We start from the raw sequence: 14,798 nt of genomic DNA on the forward strand, positions 1-14,798 counted from the left end.
GTGACAGTATAGCATGGGGGTGGGGCCGGGGGTCTCGCCTGGAGAATGGGCCAGGGCGGGCCAGGGTGGGGGGATGAAATGGTTTCTTTTGGTCTCCGGATTCACAACAGGCTGGTGGTTTTCGCGAGGATTTCAAGAGTTGTTTCCTTTTCCAGCTACATATATAAGGTGGTTTTACCAAAATCTAAAATGTCTGATTCAGCCTTAAAGGTCAAGTTTTCAACCTCAGTCCAGTCTGGAGGCAGTGTGGATTATGGTTTTGTCTAGAGCACATGGTCCTGTCCACCACTTGGATTAACTGTCCCGTCAGAGAGCTGTCAGAGTGCCTCCCCACCCCCTGGCTGGTTCAGCCCCTGGACGCCTCATGGGCCGGCAGCCTTTTTGACCCTTGACGCCCCTCCCCTCTGTCTTTGGGACATTTGGTTCTATAAGGTCTTTATTATCTGCTGTTAAAGAATGGCTAGGACTGAGTTTGAAAGTCTCCACGATCAGCATTATGATACAGAAAACTGAGACTGCAGCTTAAAAAAAAGCAAGCCTCACAATTAGGACGTCTTTGTACATATTACACATTCGGTGATGCTTTTATCTTTTTTTTTAAGATAATCAAAGGGCCTGCTGGAGACAAATGACAGCATTTCTGCTTTAGAACTGATGCCAGTCAGGGGTCACCCTAAGTCAGAAAGGAGGTAAGCTGAGTCACAGGTGCGCCCGTGTGCCCGCTCTTCCCTAAGATGGGCACTCCCTGGGCTGGCGAGCCTGGAGGCCCGGCTCGTGCGAGGTCTGGGGTCTCGGGCTGGATCCTGTGGGTGCCGCCTCTCGCTCTAGTGTTTCAGGACAGGTCTACTCACACAGACACGGCTTTGGAAAGTGAGGCCCAAGACTCAGGCTTTCGGAAGACTTGTCGGTCCTGTTTAGATTCTCTTAGGATCTATCTGAAACAGCTCCTAGCTCATGCTTGCCATTGAACAAGCTGACTGCCGGCCCAGGCTCTGCATCCCCGGTGTCAGCGAGCATCTGGTCCTCTGGGGGTCTGGCCAGACCACCAGGGAAGCCCATGGTGAAGCTGCAGAGGACCTTGGCCTTAAAGCAACCTGACATTGTTCACTTGCTAATAAGAAGAAATTCACTTGAAATAACAGAGCCACTCATTGCCACTCAGAGTATCTGGGGTCACGCAATCAAAGATTTCTCCGAGCACTGATAGTCAAATTATGGATGAATTATTCACCAGTTTAGTATATGGTAGTGTTTCAAACAGGAGCTATGGAAGGAGCACGCTTCTTGCTTGTGATATTTTAGCAGACATCAGCATAAGGTCCAGTGGAAGCGGGTTCCAGAAACTTCAGACAACGAGTGTAGAGCCAGCTGCCTGCGGTCCTGGATGCAGGTCATGGCGAGACTCCTTTTTCCACCTTGATCCGCTCTTAAGCCATCATTTAAACCTGGTTCTTCGCTCCCTCACTTACCACCAAGTGCCAAACTCCCCAGAGGCCGCAGACTACTGGGGACCTTTGTCTGGACAGGTGGACCATGGGGCTCCTCCGGGCCGCCTGGCTGCCCCCCAGTGGCCCTCCTCTCTGCCTCCTGGGCATTTCCGGTTGGGGGTCCCACGGGCTCACTTCTGCCCCTCCCAGACCGCGAGAAGTCTGAGGGCTGCACGCGTGGATGCCGCCTCCGTGACGTCCAGTGTCAGAGGAGCAGTTTGGTGACAGCCCTGCCTACTGCCCGCCTGGCCCCCGGGAACCCTGTGACCTCTACACAGCTCTCTGGGAAGAGGGGCTCAAAGCATCTTCCCAAAGAGGATACATGCATAGGTGTCAACAGTGACTGTGAATCAAAGGCAAAGAATTCCAGAATGCCTGAGAGCTGGCCCTGGTAAAGCAAGCCCTTCCTTCCACTTGAAGAGCATAGAACACGGCAGCCTACGATCTGAACAGAAGCTCCAGGCACAGGTAGGCCCTTGGTTAGATGACTGATGAGAAAGCTATTAATTGAGCAGCTACTGTTTCCCCAAATCTGCAGCTGGACAGCCACGTCAATAGGGCTGTCATGTGCCTCTGTTAAATCTAAGATCCACGGAGCACTGGGGCCTTCGGCGCGTCCCTAGTCAGACCGTCTGTGATCAGGGCTCAGAGACTGTGTACCCACCGCTGCTGTGTGCACCGAGACACGGAAGCCTGTGTGGATTTTTAAAGGAAATTTCATCGTTTAAAGGGAGCCTTGGAAATTCCCCGGTGGTCCAGGGGTTAGGACTCTGTGCCTTCGCTGCCGAGGGCCCAGGTGATCGGCCCACGCAGGGCCTCCCTCCTCTGCAGCTTCACCTGCTGGCCGAGGAGGAGCCTGCTCACAGGGAGATTCTGGCAGGCGACGGCAGAGAGGCATCTCTGTGCAAGCCTTCGTCAGCTCGGCTCCCCATGGCCTCCGCCCCGAGTCGCACCTGAGCCCCTCTGTGCCTGGCTCCTTTCCAGCCACTGTGACACCAGGCACATTTTGATGGCTCACGGCCGGATGCACGACAGAGGGCCTTTTTTGTCTTGACCCAATGACCACACTCGTCTCTGGAATGTCTTAAAAAGTCCTGTTTAAATAGAAGTCCATTGTTTCACTAGGGAGTCAGGTGCTTCCAGCTAAGACCAACCTGGCCACTGGCCTGACCTTCAGTAGGGGCTTCCAGGGACCCTGGAGAACCAGCAAGTGCCTCTTCAACCCGCACGGCTTCCAAAATGCGGATCCTGCAAGGGAGATGTGCAGGTGCCCCCGGCTCCCCACCTGCGGCGTCAGCGCAGGCTCCGGCGTCACCTCCAGGCCTCAGACCCTCGAGGGGGTCGGACCGTGTCATCCCACCTTCGAGTGGAAACACCGGGCTCAGAAGGACTGCCTGGACGTGTGGATTGGCCCGGGGGTGGCTTGCTCCCCCTCTCCCGCCCCTGCATCTGAGGTGGGTGAGGGTGCTTCAGAGTGGTCCCCGTGGTTGAGTCTGCTCCCCTGGCTGCACATGTTCCTGGAGGGGTCGCTTGCTCCTTAAGCTTACAGCAGCCGTGTCAATTCAAGAGAGGCAAGGAAACCGTACTGTCCCTAGATGCCACAAACTAAGACCGATGCCACCAACTGAGGGCTTAACTATCAAGAGGTGTCCAGGGAGGGTTTTCACAGCGCTGTTGCTGCAGGCACTGGACTGTATTTGTTCTTAAGTCTTGGTCCAAGCGGGCTTATGCGGCTCCCCTGGGATGACAGATTCTCGGCAACGAAATCTCTGCCTGGAGTGGTAGCTAAGGGGACTCCTGCCTCAGCTCTCTAGATGGCACGGCCCGAGTGCAGCAGGGAGGCTCTGCAGACAGCCCCCCTGGGAAGAGCGGACCAAGGGCCGTGGCGGGGAATGCCGACCAGCCGGCCTGAGTGCTGCCGACTGCGCGCCACCGCCTGCGCATGCCCCCCCTTCCCAGGGCTGACTTTACCGGGGCACGCTTTCCTCTGGGGAACTTCTCTCCAGGAAGATCCAACATTAGGCTCCAAAGGTTGAGGTCTGAGTGTTGGCTGAGATTTACATCTATTTTTAGGCACCATTTTTTAGCACAGTTAGGAAAATGGTTCTCAACCCTCATCCAGGGACACACACCAGAGTGAAAACAAGGGCAGCAACTCGGTCTGACTGGGAATACAGGAGGCCCTCCTGCTTCTCCGGGAACTGCCGACGAACTAAACTGTGGTACTGGAAGTGCTCTAAGGGAAAAAAAAAAAAAGACCACGCATCTTCAAATTCATCTGAAGAGTTACATGACGCTTTCCATGATGCTGTCTGTGTGGGGTGTGGCAGGTTCCTACTTTACTCCCGCTTAGAACAGAGTCCCCTGCCTGAGGTTCACTTCCACACGCCTTTCCCTGGCTTGAGGCGCCCAGACGCCTCAGGTCTAGACTGCTTCTCAGAATTTCAGTGAGGCAGGGAGAGTATAACCCCCGGGAAGAGGGGGCCCCGTGATGTGGTTCAGCCGGAAGACACGGAGCCACATGCTGCTGGAATCCTCTGCACAGGACGGACCACACTGCATCCACGCCAAGGGGGGCCCTGTGGCTGTTAAATGCATTATTTGGAAAAAAAAAAAAAAAGCGAAGAAATAGCAATTTTTTTACATCGCAAAACAGCAAACTGAGACCTGGGTCAGGTTTTTTCATTTGAAAATGTGTTTGCTAGTTTGGGTCAAATGTGAACAGCTTCCCTGTTTCCCCCAGAGAAGGCAGCACAGCCGCCGCCTCCTCTCTTGCCTCCCCCACCACTACCACCCCCAGCGGTGTGGCCAGCACAGCGTCGTGCCAGCCGGAGTGCAGACCAGACCCCACCACCAGCCCTGCCTCCTGGGACGGAAGGTGGGGGCCACGGGCAGAGAGGCCCTGGAGACGAGTAGCTGCTCTTTTCCAGGAAAAATCATTCGGTTTGGGGAAGTTTCTTTTTAAAGGCACAGATGGCCTGGTCCTTTCATCAGGCCTAAAAAACAACATACCTCACATGAGATGGACACCACTCACTGCCCTACAGTTACAGTATTTGTATTCGAGAATCACTTTTTTTTCCCTACACTGTATGGTAAAAGGAACTATGTTAATAGCTATATCTTAAATACTGTGATTTGAGGTTGTGTTTTTTTTTTAAATCATAATATTTTACTAACCTACAATCATGCATCTGACAACAAACATTGGGATTCTTTCGAGATCAGTGTGAACTGATGTATACTGTTTAGTAGCTTGGCTCTTGGACCTGCTGGAAACACACAAAAAAGCTGAAATGTCACAACAGAACTACAACTGCATGCGCACACAGGCCCGCCCCTCCCCGGACACCACACACACACACGCACACACGCACGAACGCACGCACGCACACACGTCTGAGCTCTCCTTCTCTCCTGAGCCATCTGGAATTTATCTCCCTGTAAATCTGTTCTCTTCATCATTTCGCATCTGAGCAGCACAGGCACGCCTGTCTGTCGATCAGCAAGGCAGACCCAGGTTAGAAGCCAACTTCACGCAAGCAGGGTCGGTCCCACCGGAGACGCGGAGCTTCTCCTATGGAGTAAGCAGCTGTCTGCTCTTCAGGGAATTACTACCTGGGGGCTGTTACCAAAGAGCTCTGCAATCTGAGAGATGCTGAGACAGGGACTCTCACTGGCTGCTCCTCTGGCAGCCTCCAGCAGAAGCCACAGACCCCGTGAATCTCCCGGGCGACTTGTTCCAAACCTGGGTGGGCTTCTTCCTGATGCGTGTCTGTGGCTGGGGCACACAGGCACAGAGGAAGCCTTTGCCAGACATGCGGTAGAGCCACGCAGCTTCCAAAGCCAGGACTGAGCGTGACTCCTTGGTGTGTGTTGGTCCGTTACTGTTCTTGGTGCCTTAATGTTCTCAAAGCATTTAGGGGCTGACAGACCCCTTGTATTTCATACTAAACAGGAGCAATTCCAAAGCAGAGCTTTTCTGGGTAGGCTCCAAATGACCTCTGTGGCTCAGCCCCCTGGGTGTGATCAGTGGGGCACCTGGGGTCAGGGAAGCCGGGGTATGCAGAGGACAGCAAGTGGGATCTCCTTGGTCACTTTCCTGGTGGTCGTGCCAGGCAATTAGAAAATGGCTATAAAATAACGTTAATTAAAAAAAAAAATTGGATCTTATTCATTTTCCCTTAAGGAGACTGAACTGATCACGTATGTTAATTTCTATCCTGAACTGATGGGAACTTACATGTTTGGAATGTCCTACTGTAAGACTGATGAATGTAAAGAGTTAATTTCAGGGTACAGTACTGCCTTAATGGTTTTAAAAAATAAACTATTTTTAAAAATTATTTGGGGAGTTTTGAGTGATGCTGTGAGATGAACTGCCTGGCTGGAAAAACAAGTACCAACTATAGGTCTGCCCTGAACCCAAGCCTGAGGTTGTCTCCGCCTGTCAGGGTCCAGTAACAGAGTGGACCTGGGACAGTGCGGCCCAGAAGACAAAACCCAGCACCAACATCGTCAATAAAAGCTCTTTATTCATCCCCTCATCAGACATGTCTCTATCACCCCCAGGCAGTGTGCACTGGCCCTGCAGAAATTATACAATCGGATGGAGCAGTTCTACCCACTAAGGACTGGGGCCACACGGCGAGCCCACGTCAGCGTCTCACCAGCTGCTAAGGTGGGGGCTGTGAGGGTGGGAGGCTGCGGTCCCTGAGCGCGGGCGTCTGGGGTCTGCCTGTGGGCGCCGTCTCGGCTGGCACCTGACCCTGGTGTTGCTGCAGGCAGACCCCAGCCCCCCTGGGCTCCAGACATGGCTCCCACGGCCCAGAGAGGAGGCCGGCACAGCGGCTCCATCTCGGCCCCGTCTCTGACCTGGGCCACGGAAGCCCACGTGGCCACGAGCCCTGGGTGGGCACCGCTGCAGCCCTGGTACCTGACTGCACTCATGGTTGAGAACTGCGCTGGCTGGCAGGCCTCGTGGAGGGGACTTTCCTTTTCTCCAAGTCTTGCTGAATTTCCTGAGGGAAAGCATCCACGTTGTCCTGGACACAGGGGAGGCAAAATCTCTTCGAGTAGAATAAACTGCATTCCTGAAAGAAGGGAGGGGAGTGCTGAGTGCCACAAGAAGCCCAGTGCAACATCTCCCAGAGGGCAGCCCTTCACTGCAGGCAGGGCAGGGTGGTGAGGCAAGGCCCCCAGATACACAGCATCAGAGAGGAGCTGGGGTGTGTGGCTGGAGCCAGACAGCAAGAGGGAGAGGGGGGCTCAGGGGCCGGGTGCCCACCTCCAGGAGGGTGGTCCTCTTCTAAGAGAAGAGCCGGTGGGCTTCTGAGAGGGCAGTGGGGGCAAAAGAGCCAGGGCCGGAGCCCGCAGGCCGTGGGAGTGGTTGGGTGAGACCCGCGAAGGCGGCCAGGAGAGACGGTGCAGCCTGGCTTCTGCAGGGCGGGGCTCCACTGTGGGCCAAGGATGAGCACAAGCCAGGCCCAACGGACTGGAAACCCGAGGTCCCTCCCTCTCCTGGCTATCACGGCGGTGAAACGGGCTCGGTAACACTGGTGCTAGGAGCAGCCGGGGATGGGAGGGACGGCCCACAGAGCCGGAGGCCACAGCCGAGGCTGGTCCGGGCAGGAGGTCAGAACTGCTCCACCACGTACAGTGGCGAGCGTGGCACCCACTAACGCTGCACTGATTTCCGTCCGGCGCAGGGCCCGGGCCTGCCTCCCAGCTGCCCTGCAGCCAGGTGTGGCCACGTGGCTGAGTCTGCTCAGCGGCGTCACCACAGCTGTGTGCCACATCCTGGTCAAGCTCTCTGAAGGAACAGGCGTGTGCGCTCCTGTCCCTTCCCACCAACGGGTATGTAGATGTGATGGTGGGAGCTGCGACTTCTGCAGGGGACCCGACGGGTCCTGCGCTGAGGACCACAGCTGTGCCCCCCCAGCCAGCGCCACTGGGCCGGGCTCTGTCTCATCTGTCCCGTGTATCGGGGTCCCTTCCTTCCAGGAGCTTAGGCTCTGCCTCAACCAAGACAACCGTGGAGATATGACGCCACACGGGGGCCCATCCCCTCTGTCACCAAGTGTGGCCCGAACTCCCAGGGCGGCAGTCCTGGCTTCCCCCGCCTGGCCCCACTCCCGACTCCCGCTGCGTCCCGTCCACACAGGGCCTCCGCGGCGCCAGCTGCCCGTCTCCTCACATGGCCCCACAGTGGAGCGGCTCCCTCTGGGCCTTTGCCTGAGCTGAGGCTTCCTCCCACCTGCCAGTCTCATCACCTTGACTTCTGATGGATGGAGACTGGCTGTCCCAATCTGCTCTGTGACACAGCCCCCTGCCCCTCCGCTGCTGGCCCTCGGCCCCCAGCCAGAATACTCAGGGATGCTTGGGCTGCAGAGTCACTTGGGGTAAGGGTCTACACAGCTGCACTTCCATCCGTCCTCGGGTTTTCACACAACAGGCTCAGCTAGCCCAGTGAACTGGGCAAACTCCACCTCTCCAAATCTCAGTCTCCTCACCTGTAAAATGGGTGCGGCACTGCTCTGCCTAACTAGGGCCGGGATAGGAATAAAGAAGGCATTGCCGGCAACACACGTCCCAAGCACAGGGGCTAGCACACAACAAATGCTCCAGAAAAAACGCCCCTTCCTCTGGAGGGGCCTGGAGGACGATCAGAAAGAAGGCCACAGTCCCACGGAAGGAAGAGCACAACGCCAGCTGCACTTGGTGGGGGAGGGGAAGCGATTAGGGGCTAAGGGGTTGGGGGGGGCGGTGCAGAGCCTCCAAGAATCTCTCCTCAACCCCCACTGAGACCCTCAAACTGACCCCAGCCTGCCTGTCCCCAAGCCCTCTGTTGGCTGCAGGGACCCACCCATGATGAGGCAGAGCAGCTGCCCCCGCCAAGTGACCGTGAGGGGCCCAGGGACACCAAGGCCAGGAAAGGCTGCCGCTCACACTGCCCCTGGGAAGGGCACAAAGGTCACCTCTCCCGAGACCACTCACGTGAGGTCCCAGCCACGGGGTAAAGAGAGAAGGGCCCCAGGCACACGCGGCTTACCCACCGGGCCCACACACACCAGCCTGCCGCACATGCTGCACCTCGAGCCGATGATCAGGAATCTGCCCTTGTCGGGGGTGAAGGGGTCCCTCATCACGTAGCTCTCCTCCAGGAGGCTGCAGGACAGGAAGTGGGGGTGGAAAGGCCCGGCCTCTGCTGACAGGAACCGGGCAGCTGCACAGACCTCCCTGGCGGCCGCCCGCTGTGGGCGCTCATCGTGGGAGGGGCTGGGGCTGGGCCCCCACTGCCTCCAAGTAGTAGCAGAGTGGAACAAAGGCGCCAGCCTGGGACTGAAACAAGACCTGCTCCAGGCTCCGTGACAGTGGCCGAGAGAGCGCCGTTCCTCCTCCGCCCAGAGAAGGGCTGCGGCAACTCCACCCCAGACCCCGCCTGACTCAACAGCATGGGGCTGGGGGCAGGCACGAGTCCTCTCCCCGCCCCCACGATGACGCCCACTCCCAAACGGCTTCTGCGCAGGGAGCACGTGGAGGCTGCTGGTGGGTGCCCTGCTGGCCTCCAGTGCATCAGAAAGGAGAGCAAGAGAGTCCTGAGGCGACACCCCCAGGATCCCCGTGGCCGGAGGGAAGAGGCCTGGCCCCCAGCACCCATCACACGTAATGGACTGGTCAGATCCTCACAAGGCGGCGTCTGATGAAGGACGAGCTGAAGGTCAAGAATCAAGGCCTGGGACCCACTGGCTCCACTGCAGGCCTTCCCTGGGCAGATGCTGGCCCTCAGGGCTCACTCCTACCAGAACAGGAGCCACAGGCAGCAAAGTCCACCCGAGGCTGGACCCTGGGCCGAACACGGAGGGAGGGACTGGGAGGTGCCAGAAGAGCCAGATGGCCCTTGAACCCTTCAGGTGTGGGTCACACTTCAAGCACCCAGAGCCTGGGCTGGGTGGGCCCAGACGCAACACCCAAGCTCTGTGTCAGATTCAGGCCAGCGAGCTCTGGGAAGGCTCCTGGGCTGGGACCCTGGTACTCACACGACAGACTGGCTGTCAGGGGGCTGCTGCCCCTGGTAGCTGTACGGAGCTGTTAAGGCACAGAGCTGGCACTTGAACACACCCAGGGGGTTTCGCTCTGTCTCACACGCCATCTGCAAGGCCAAGAGATGGGGTACATCACCCACAGAACCAAGCACCACCCACATCTCAAAGTCCCCACTGCCTGCTTCTTGCCCACGGGGAGACGGGCACAGCACAGATGAGGAGTCTCCAGTTCAGTCGCCCACAAGGCCTGCCCACGGCCACACACGCTCGTCAGGTGTCCATCAGTTCAGGGCGCCCACAAGGCCGGCCCACAGCCACACACGCTCGTCAGGTGTCCATCAGTTCAGGGTGCCCACAAGGCCTGCCCACGGCCACACACGCTCGTCAGGTGTCCATCAGTTCAGGGCGCCCACAAGGCCTGCCCACGGCCACACACGCTCGTCAGGTGTCCATCAGTTCAGGACGACCACAAGGCCTGCTCAAGGCCACACATTCTTGTCAAGTGTGCATGAGGTAACCACCAAGATAAGACTACAGGCTAGGCCAAAAAATGAGCCTCAAACTTTAAAAGCCTGGAATCATAAAGTACCTTCTCTAACCCCTAAATAAGTGAATTAAAGTCAGTAACAAAGAGATACATGGAAAACCTCCAAATATTTGGAAATTAAATGATATATTTCTGCATAAATCATGATTCACAGAAGAAATCCCAAGAGAAATTAGAAAATAGCTTGAACTAAATGAAAACTAAAATATCAAAATATACACAATGCTGTTTAAGCTGATTTTAGAGAAATTCACAGCTTTAAGTGCCTAAACTGGAAATGAAGGTTTAAAATAAGTCATCTAACTTTCTACCTTAAGAAGCTAGAAAAAGGCAAATTAAGCACAAACTACACAGAAAAAAGGAAATAATAAAGAATAGAAATCAAAGAAATAGAAAATGGACAAACAATAGGAAAAAAAATCAATAAAACCAAAGCTGGTTACTTCAAAACCTCAGTAAAGTTGATAGCCTCTAGGTAGACTGATCAAGACAGAGAGAAAATGATACAAATTACCATAACGAGGAACCAAATAGGGGGCGTCACCAAGACCGCAGACATTAGGAGGGTTAGGGAGCGCAGTGACATTTTCACCAAATGAACCCGACAGTTTAGATGAAATAGACACATTTCTTGGAAAAAAAAAAACACCAATTATCAAAAGTGACTCAAAATGGAGAACCTGAAAAGACCTATATTTATTAAGAAAAGTGAATCTGTAACTTTAAATTTTACTTTAAAATGAAACAGAGCACCAGCAAAACTTCATGCCCAGACGGCTTTACCAGCAAAGCGTCAAGCATTTACAGAAGTAACAACAACCTACAGAAACGTTCAGAATTACAGAGCAGGGGGGCTTTCCTGGTGGCTCAGTAGTATGGAAGCCACCCACCAATGCAGGACACAGAGGATGGGTCCCTGATACCAGGAAGACCCCCACGTGGAGGAGCAACTGGGCCCATGTACCAGAGAGCGCGGGAGCCGCGAGTGCTGAAGCCCACGCACCAGAGCCCGCGCTCTGCAGCGAGCAGACCGCCACAACGGGGAGCCCGCACGTCACCAGCAGAGAGCAGCCCAGAAGGCCCACGCGCAGCAAAGACCCGGTGCAGCCAGACGCAGATGCACGGATCACAGGAAAAGGAAAGCAGAGAGAGGAAGACTGCCAAAGAAATTCTGAGGCCAGTATCACATGAACAACCAAAACTGCCAGGAGTACCCTGATACCATTAACTGGACTAGACTATTAGCTGATACCTGATTAACTGATACCCAACAGCATCAACTGGAAAGAACAGAGATCTCTTCAAAAAATCAGAGATACCAAGGGAATGTTTCATGCAAAGATGGGCTCAATAAAGGACAGAAATGGTGGACCTAACAAAAGCAGAAGATATTAAGAAGAGATTACACAGAAGAACTGTACAAAAAAGATCTTCACGACCCAGATAAGCATGATGGTGTGATCACCCACCTAGAGCCAGACATTCTGTAATTCGAAGTCAAGTGGGCCTTAGGAAGCATCACTACGAACAAAGCTAGTGGAGGTGATGGAATTCCAGCTGAGCTATTTCAAATCCTAAAAGATGATGCTGTGAAAGTGCTGCACTGAATATGCCAAGAAATTTGGAAAACTCAGCAGTGGTCATAGGATTGGAAAAGGTCAGTTTTCACTCCGATCCCAAAGATGGGTGATGCCAAAGAATATTCAAATTACTGCACAACTGCACTCATCTCACACACTACTAAAGTAATGCTCAAAATTCTCCAAACCAGACTTCAACAGTACATGAACTATGAACTTCCAGATGTTCAAGCTGGATTTAGAAAAGGCAGAAGAACCAGAGATCAAACTGCTAACATCCGTTGGATCACAGAAAAAGCAAGAGAGTTCCAGAAAAATATCTACTTCTGCCTTATTGATTATGCCAAAGCCTTTGACAGTGTGGATCACAACAAACTGGAAAATTCTTCAAGAGATGGGAATACCACACCATCTCACCTGCCTCCTGAGCAATCTATATGCAGGTCAAGAAGCCAACAATTAGAACCGGACAGGGAACAACGGACTAGTTCCAAATTGGGAAAGGAGTACGTCAAGGCTGTATATTGCATACACTTAACTTATATGCAGAGTATATCAGGCGAAATGCAGGGTAGATGAAGCACAGGTGGAATCAAGATTGTTGGGACAAATATCAATAACCTCAGATACACAGATGACACCACCCTTATGGCAGACAGTGAAGAGGAACTGAAGAGCCTCTTGATGAAAGTGAAAGAGGACAGTGAAAAACTGGCTTAAAACTCAACATTCAAAAAATTAAGGTCCTATCACTTCATAGCAAATAGATGGGGAAACAATGGAAACATTGACAGCCTTTACTTTCTTGGGCTCCATAATCACTGCAGAAGGTGATTGCAGCCATTAAATTAAAAGACACTTGCTCCTGGGAAGAAAAGTTATGACCAATCTAGACAGCATATTAAAAAGCAGAGACATTACTTTGCTGACAAAGGTCCATCTAGTCAAAGCTATGGTTTTTCCAGTGGTCACGTATGGATGTGAGAGTTCAACTATAAAGAACGCTGAGCACTGAAGAATTGATGCTTCTGAACTATGGTGTTGGAGAAGACTCTTAAGAGTCCCTGGGACTGAAAGGGGATCCAACCAGTCCATCCTAAAGGAAATCAGTCCTGAATATTCATTGGAAGGAGTGATGCTGAGGCTGAAATTCCAATATTTTGGCCACCTGATGAGAACTGACTCCTTCGAAAAGACCCTGATGCTGAGAAAGATTGAAGACAGGAGAAGGGGACAACAGAAGATGAGATGGTTGGACGGCATCACCGACTCAATGGACATGAGCTTGAGCAAGTTCCAGGAGTTGGTGACGGACTGGGAAGCCTGGTGTGGGGCAGTCCACAGGGTTGCAAAGAGTCAGACACAACTCAGAGACTGAACTGAACTGATTATAGGAAAACTACAAAGCTATGACAAACCTAGATAGTGTATTAAAAAACAAAGATGTCACTTTGCTGACAAAGGTCCGTATAGTCAAAGCTATAGTCTTTCCAGTAGTCATGTAGGGATGTGAGAGATGGACCATAAAGAAGGCTAAGTGCCAAAGAATTGATGCGTTCAAACTGTGGTGCTGGAGAAGACTCTTGAGAATCCCTTGGACTGCAAGATCAAACCAGTCCATCCAAAAGGAAATCAACCTTGAATATCCATTGGAAGGACTGATGCTGAAGCTGAAGATCCAATATTTTGGCCACCTGGTGTGAAGAACTGACTCATTTGAAAAGACCCTGATGCTGGGAAAGATTGAGGGCGGGAGGAGAAGGGGATGACAGAGGATGAAATGGTTGGATGGCACCACCGACTCAACAGACATGAGTTTGCGCAAACTCCCAGAGATAGTGAAGGTTAGGGAAGCCTGGCGTGCTGCAATCCATGCGGTCACAAAGAATTGGACACAACTAAGTGAACTCCGGGAGTTGGTAATGGACAGGGAGGCCTGGGGTGCTCCAATTCATGGGGTCGCAAAGAGTAGGACACGACTGAGCGACTGAACTGAACTGAAGCCACCGAATAACAAAACAGAGCAATATCCTTCACAAACAAAATTCTTCAGCAAAATATTAGCAAACTGAATCCAATAATACATAAGAAGCTGAGAGCATCAGGGCAGACTGGATTCCACCCAGGAATGCAAACCTGGTTCAGCATTCGAAAACCAGTGAACGCCAACTCAGGAGAGTTAACAATACAGGAAGAAACAGGGCACCATCACTTCAGGAGACGCATAAATTATAAGCATGAGAGAATTCAACAGGATTTTACAAAATTCAAGGCTCCGAGTGCTGTTTCAAACCTTCCTGGTCATGTGAGGCCTCTTTAACGCAGGAATTATCTTTTCCCAAAGACTCCGCCGTCCACCGTCCATACAGCAGGCTGCGCTGCGTTTCGGCTTCCCTCACGCGTCCCCTGCGCTCTCCCACCTCCCGGCCTCGTTCCTGGCCTTCCAGCCGCCTGGAGGGCCTCTCTCGCGTCTCCACCTAGGGGCCTTCCCTCTGGCTGCCCTGAAGTTTCTCTCTTCACCTTCGGCTTCCAGCGGTTTGAATACATATCTACTTCCCCGCCCCCTCCCCCCTTTTCAACCTACTTATCCTGCTTGTGCTGCATTAAGCAGTTTGATCTGTAGTTTAGGAAAATCCTTAACCATTGTCACTTCATGGATTTCTTCCTCAGCCCCCTTCTCTCTCGCCTCCCACGGACATCTCAACCGCAAGTACGGTGAGCTCGGGTGGTGTCCCCGCGGGTCTCGGGACCTCTGGGGTCCCTCTCTTTCTGCCGCCCTGCCGTCAAGTCCACTGACTTTTCCCCCTCGGTTCTGCCCAGTCGGCCGACCGGCCCTCGGACGGCTCCCGGGCCCGCAGCGCCGCGCAGCGCGCGAACGAGCCGGGCGCAAGTTCCGCGGCCTGGCCCCCACGGCGCCTGCCTCTGCCTTCAGAACCCCCGAGTTCTCCGCGGAGGAACTCAGGCCCGGCCAGGGCAGCGGGAGACGCCGGCAGGCGACCAGCGCGCGGCCGCACGCGGTCCCTCAGTGCCCGCCAGGCCGCCAGGCCGCCAGGCCGCGCCACTCACCTCCGCTGCCTCCGCGGCGGCGAAGCCCAGGCCTGGGCGCGTGCGCGGGCCTCACCCACGGCCGCCGTCTGCC

At 53.9% G+C, this 14,798-nt stretch overlaps 1 protein-coding gene across 1 annotated transcript; it reads right to left on the bottom strand.

The window, feature by feature from the left end:
- Window positions 1–6,004: 6,004 nt before the first annotated feature.
- Window positions 6,005–14,798, bottom strand: CDPF1 (cysteine rich DPF motif domain containing 1). Its single transcript, XM_052640146.1, has 4 exons — window positions 14,726–14,798; window positions 9,527–9,639; window positions 8,543–8,654; window positions 6,005–6,580 (listed from the first exon to the last, which is right to left on the bottom strand). Exons 2-4 carry the CDS (start codon window positions 9,637–9,639, stop codon window positions 6,434–6,436), a joined length of 372 nt encoding a protein of 123 aa, XP_052496106.1. The 5' UTR covers window positions 14,726–14,798; the 3' UTR covers window positions 6,005–6,433.

This window comes from Budorcas taxicolor, chromosome 5, assembly GCF_023091745.1.
Source record: "Budorcas taxicolor isolate Tak-1 chromosome 5, Takin1.1, whole genome shotgun sequence".
NCBI classification, from domain to species: domain Eukaryota; kingdom Metazoa; phylum Chordata; class Mammalia; order Artiodactyla; family Bovidae; genus Budorcas; species Budorcas taxicolor.

Coding starts and splice junctions, on each gene's coding strand:
- CDPF1 (XM_052640146.1), bottom strand. CDS start 9,639: ATGGCGTGTGAGACAGAGCGAAACCCCCTGGGTGTGTTCAAGTGCCAG. Junction 8,655..9,526: donor CCTGACAGCCAGTCTGTCGT/GTGAGTACCAGG, acceptor CCTGTCCTGCAG/CCTCCTGGAGGAGAGCTACG. Junction 6,581..8,542: donor GGCTGGTGTGTGTGGGCCCG/GTGGGTAAGCCG, acceptor CCCTTCTTTCAG/GAATGCAGTTTATTCTACTC.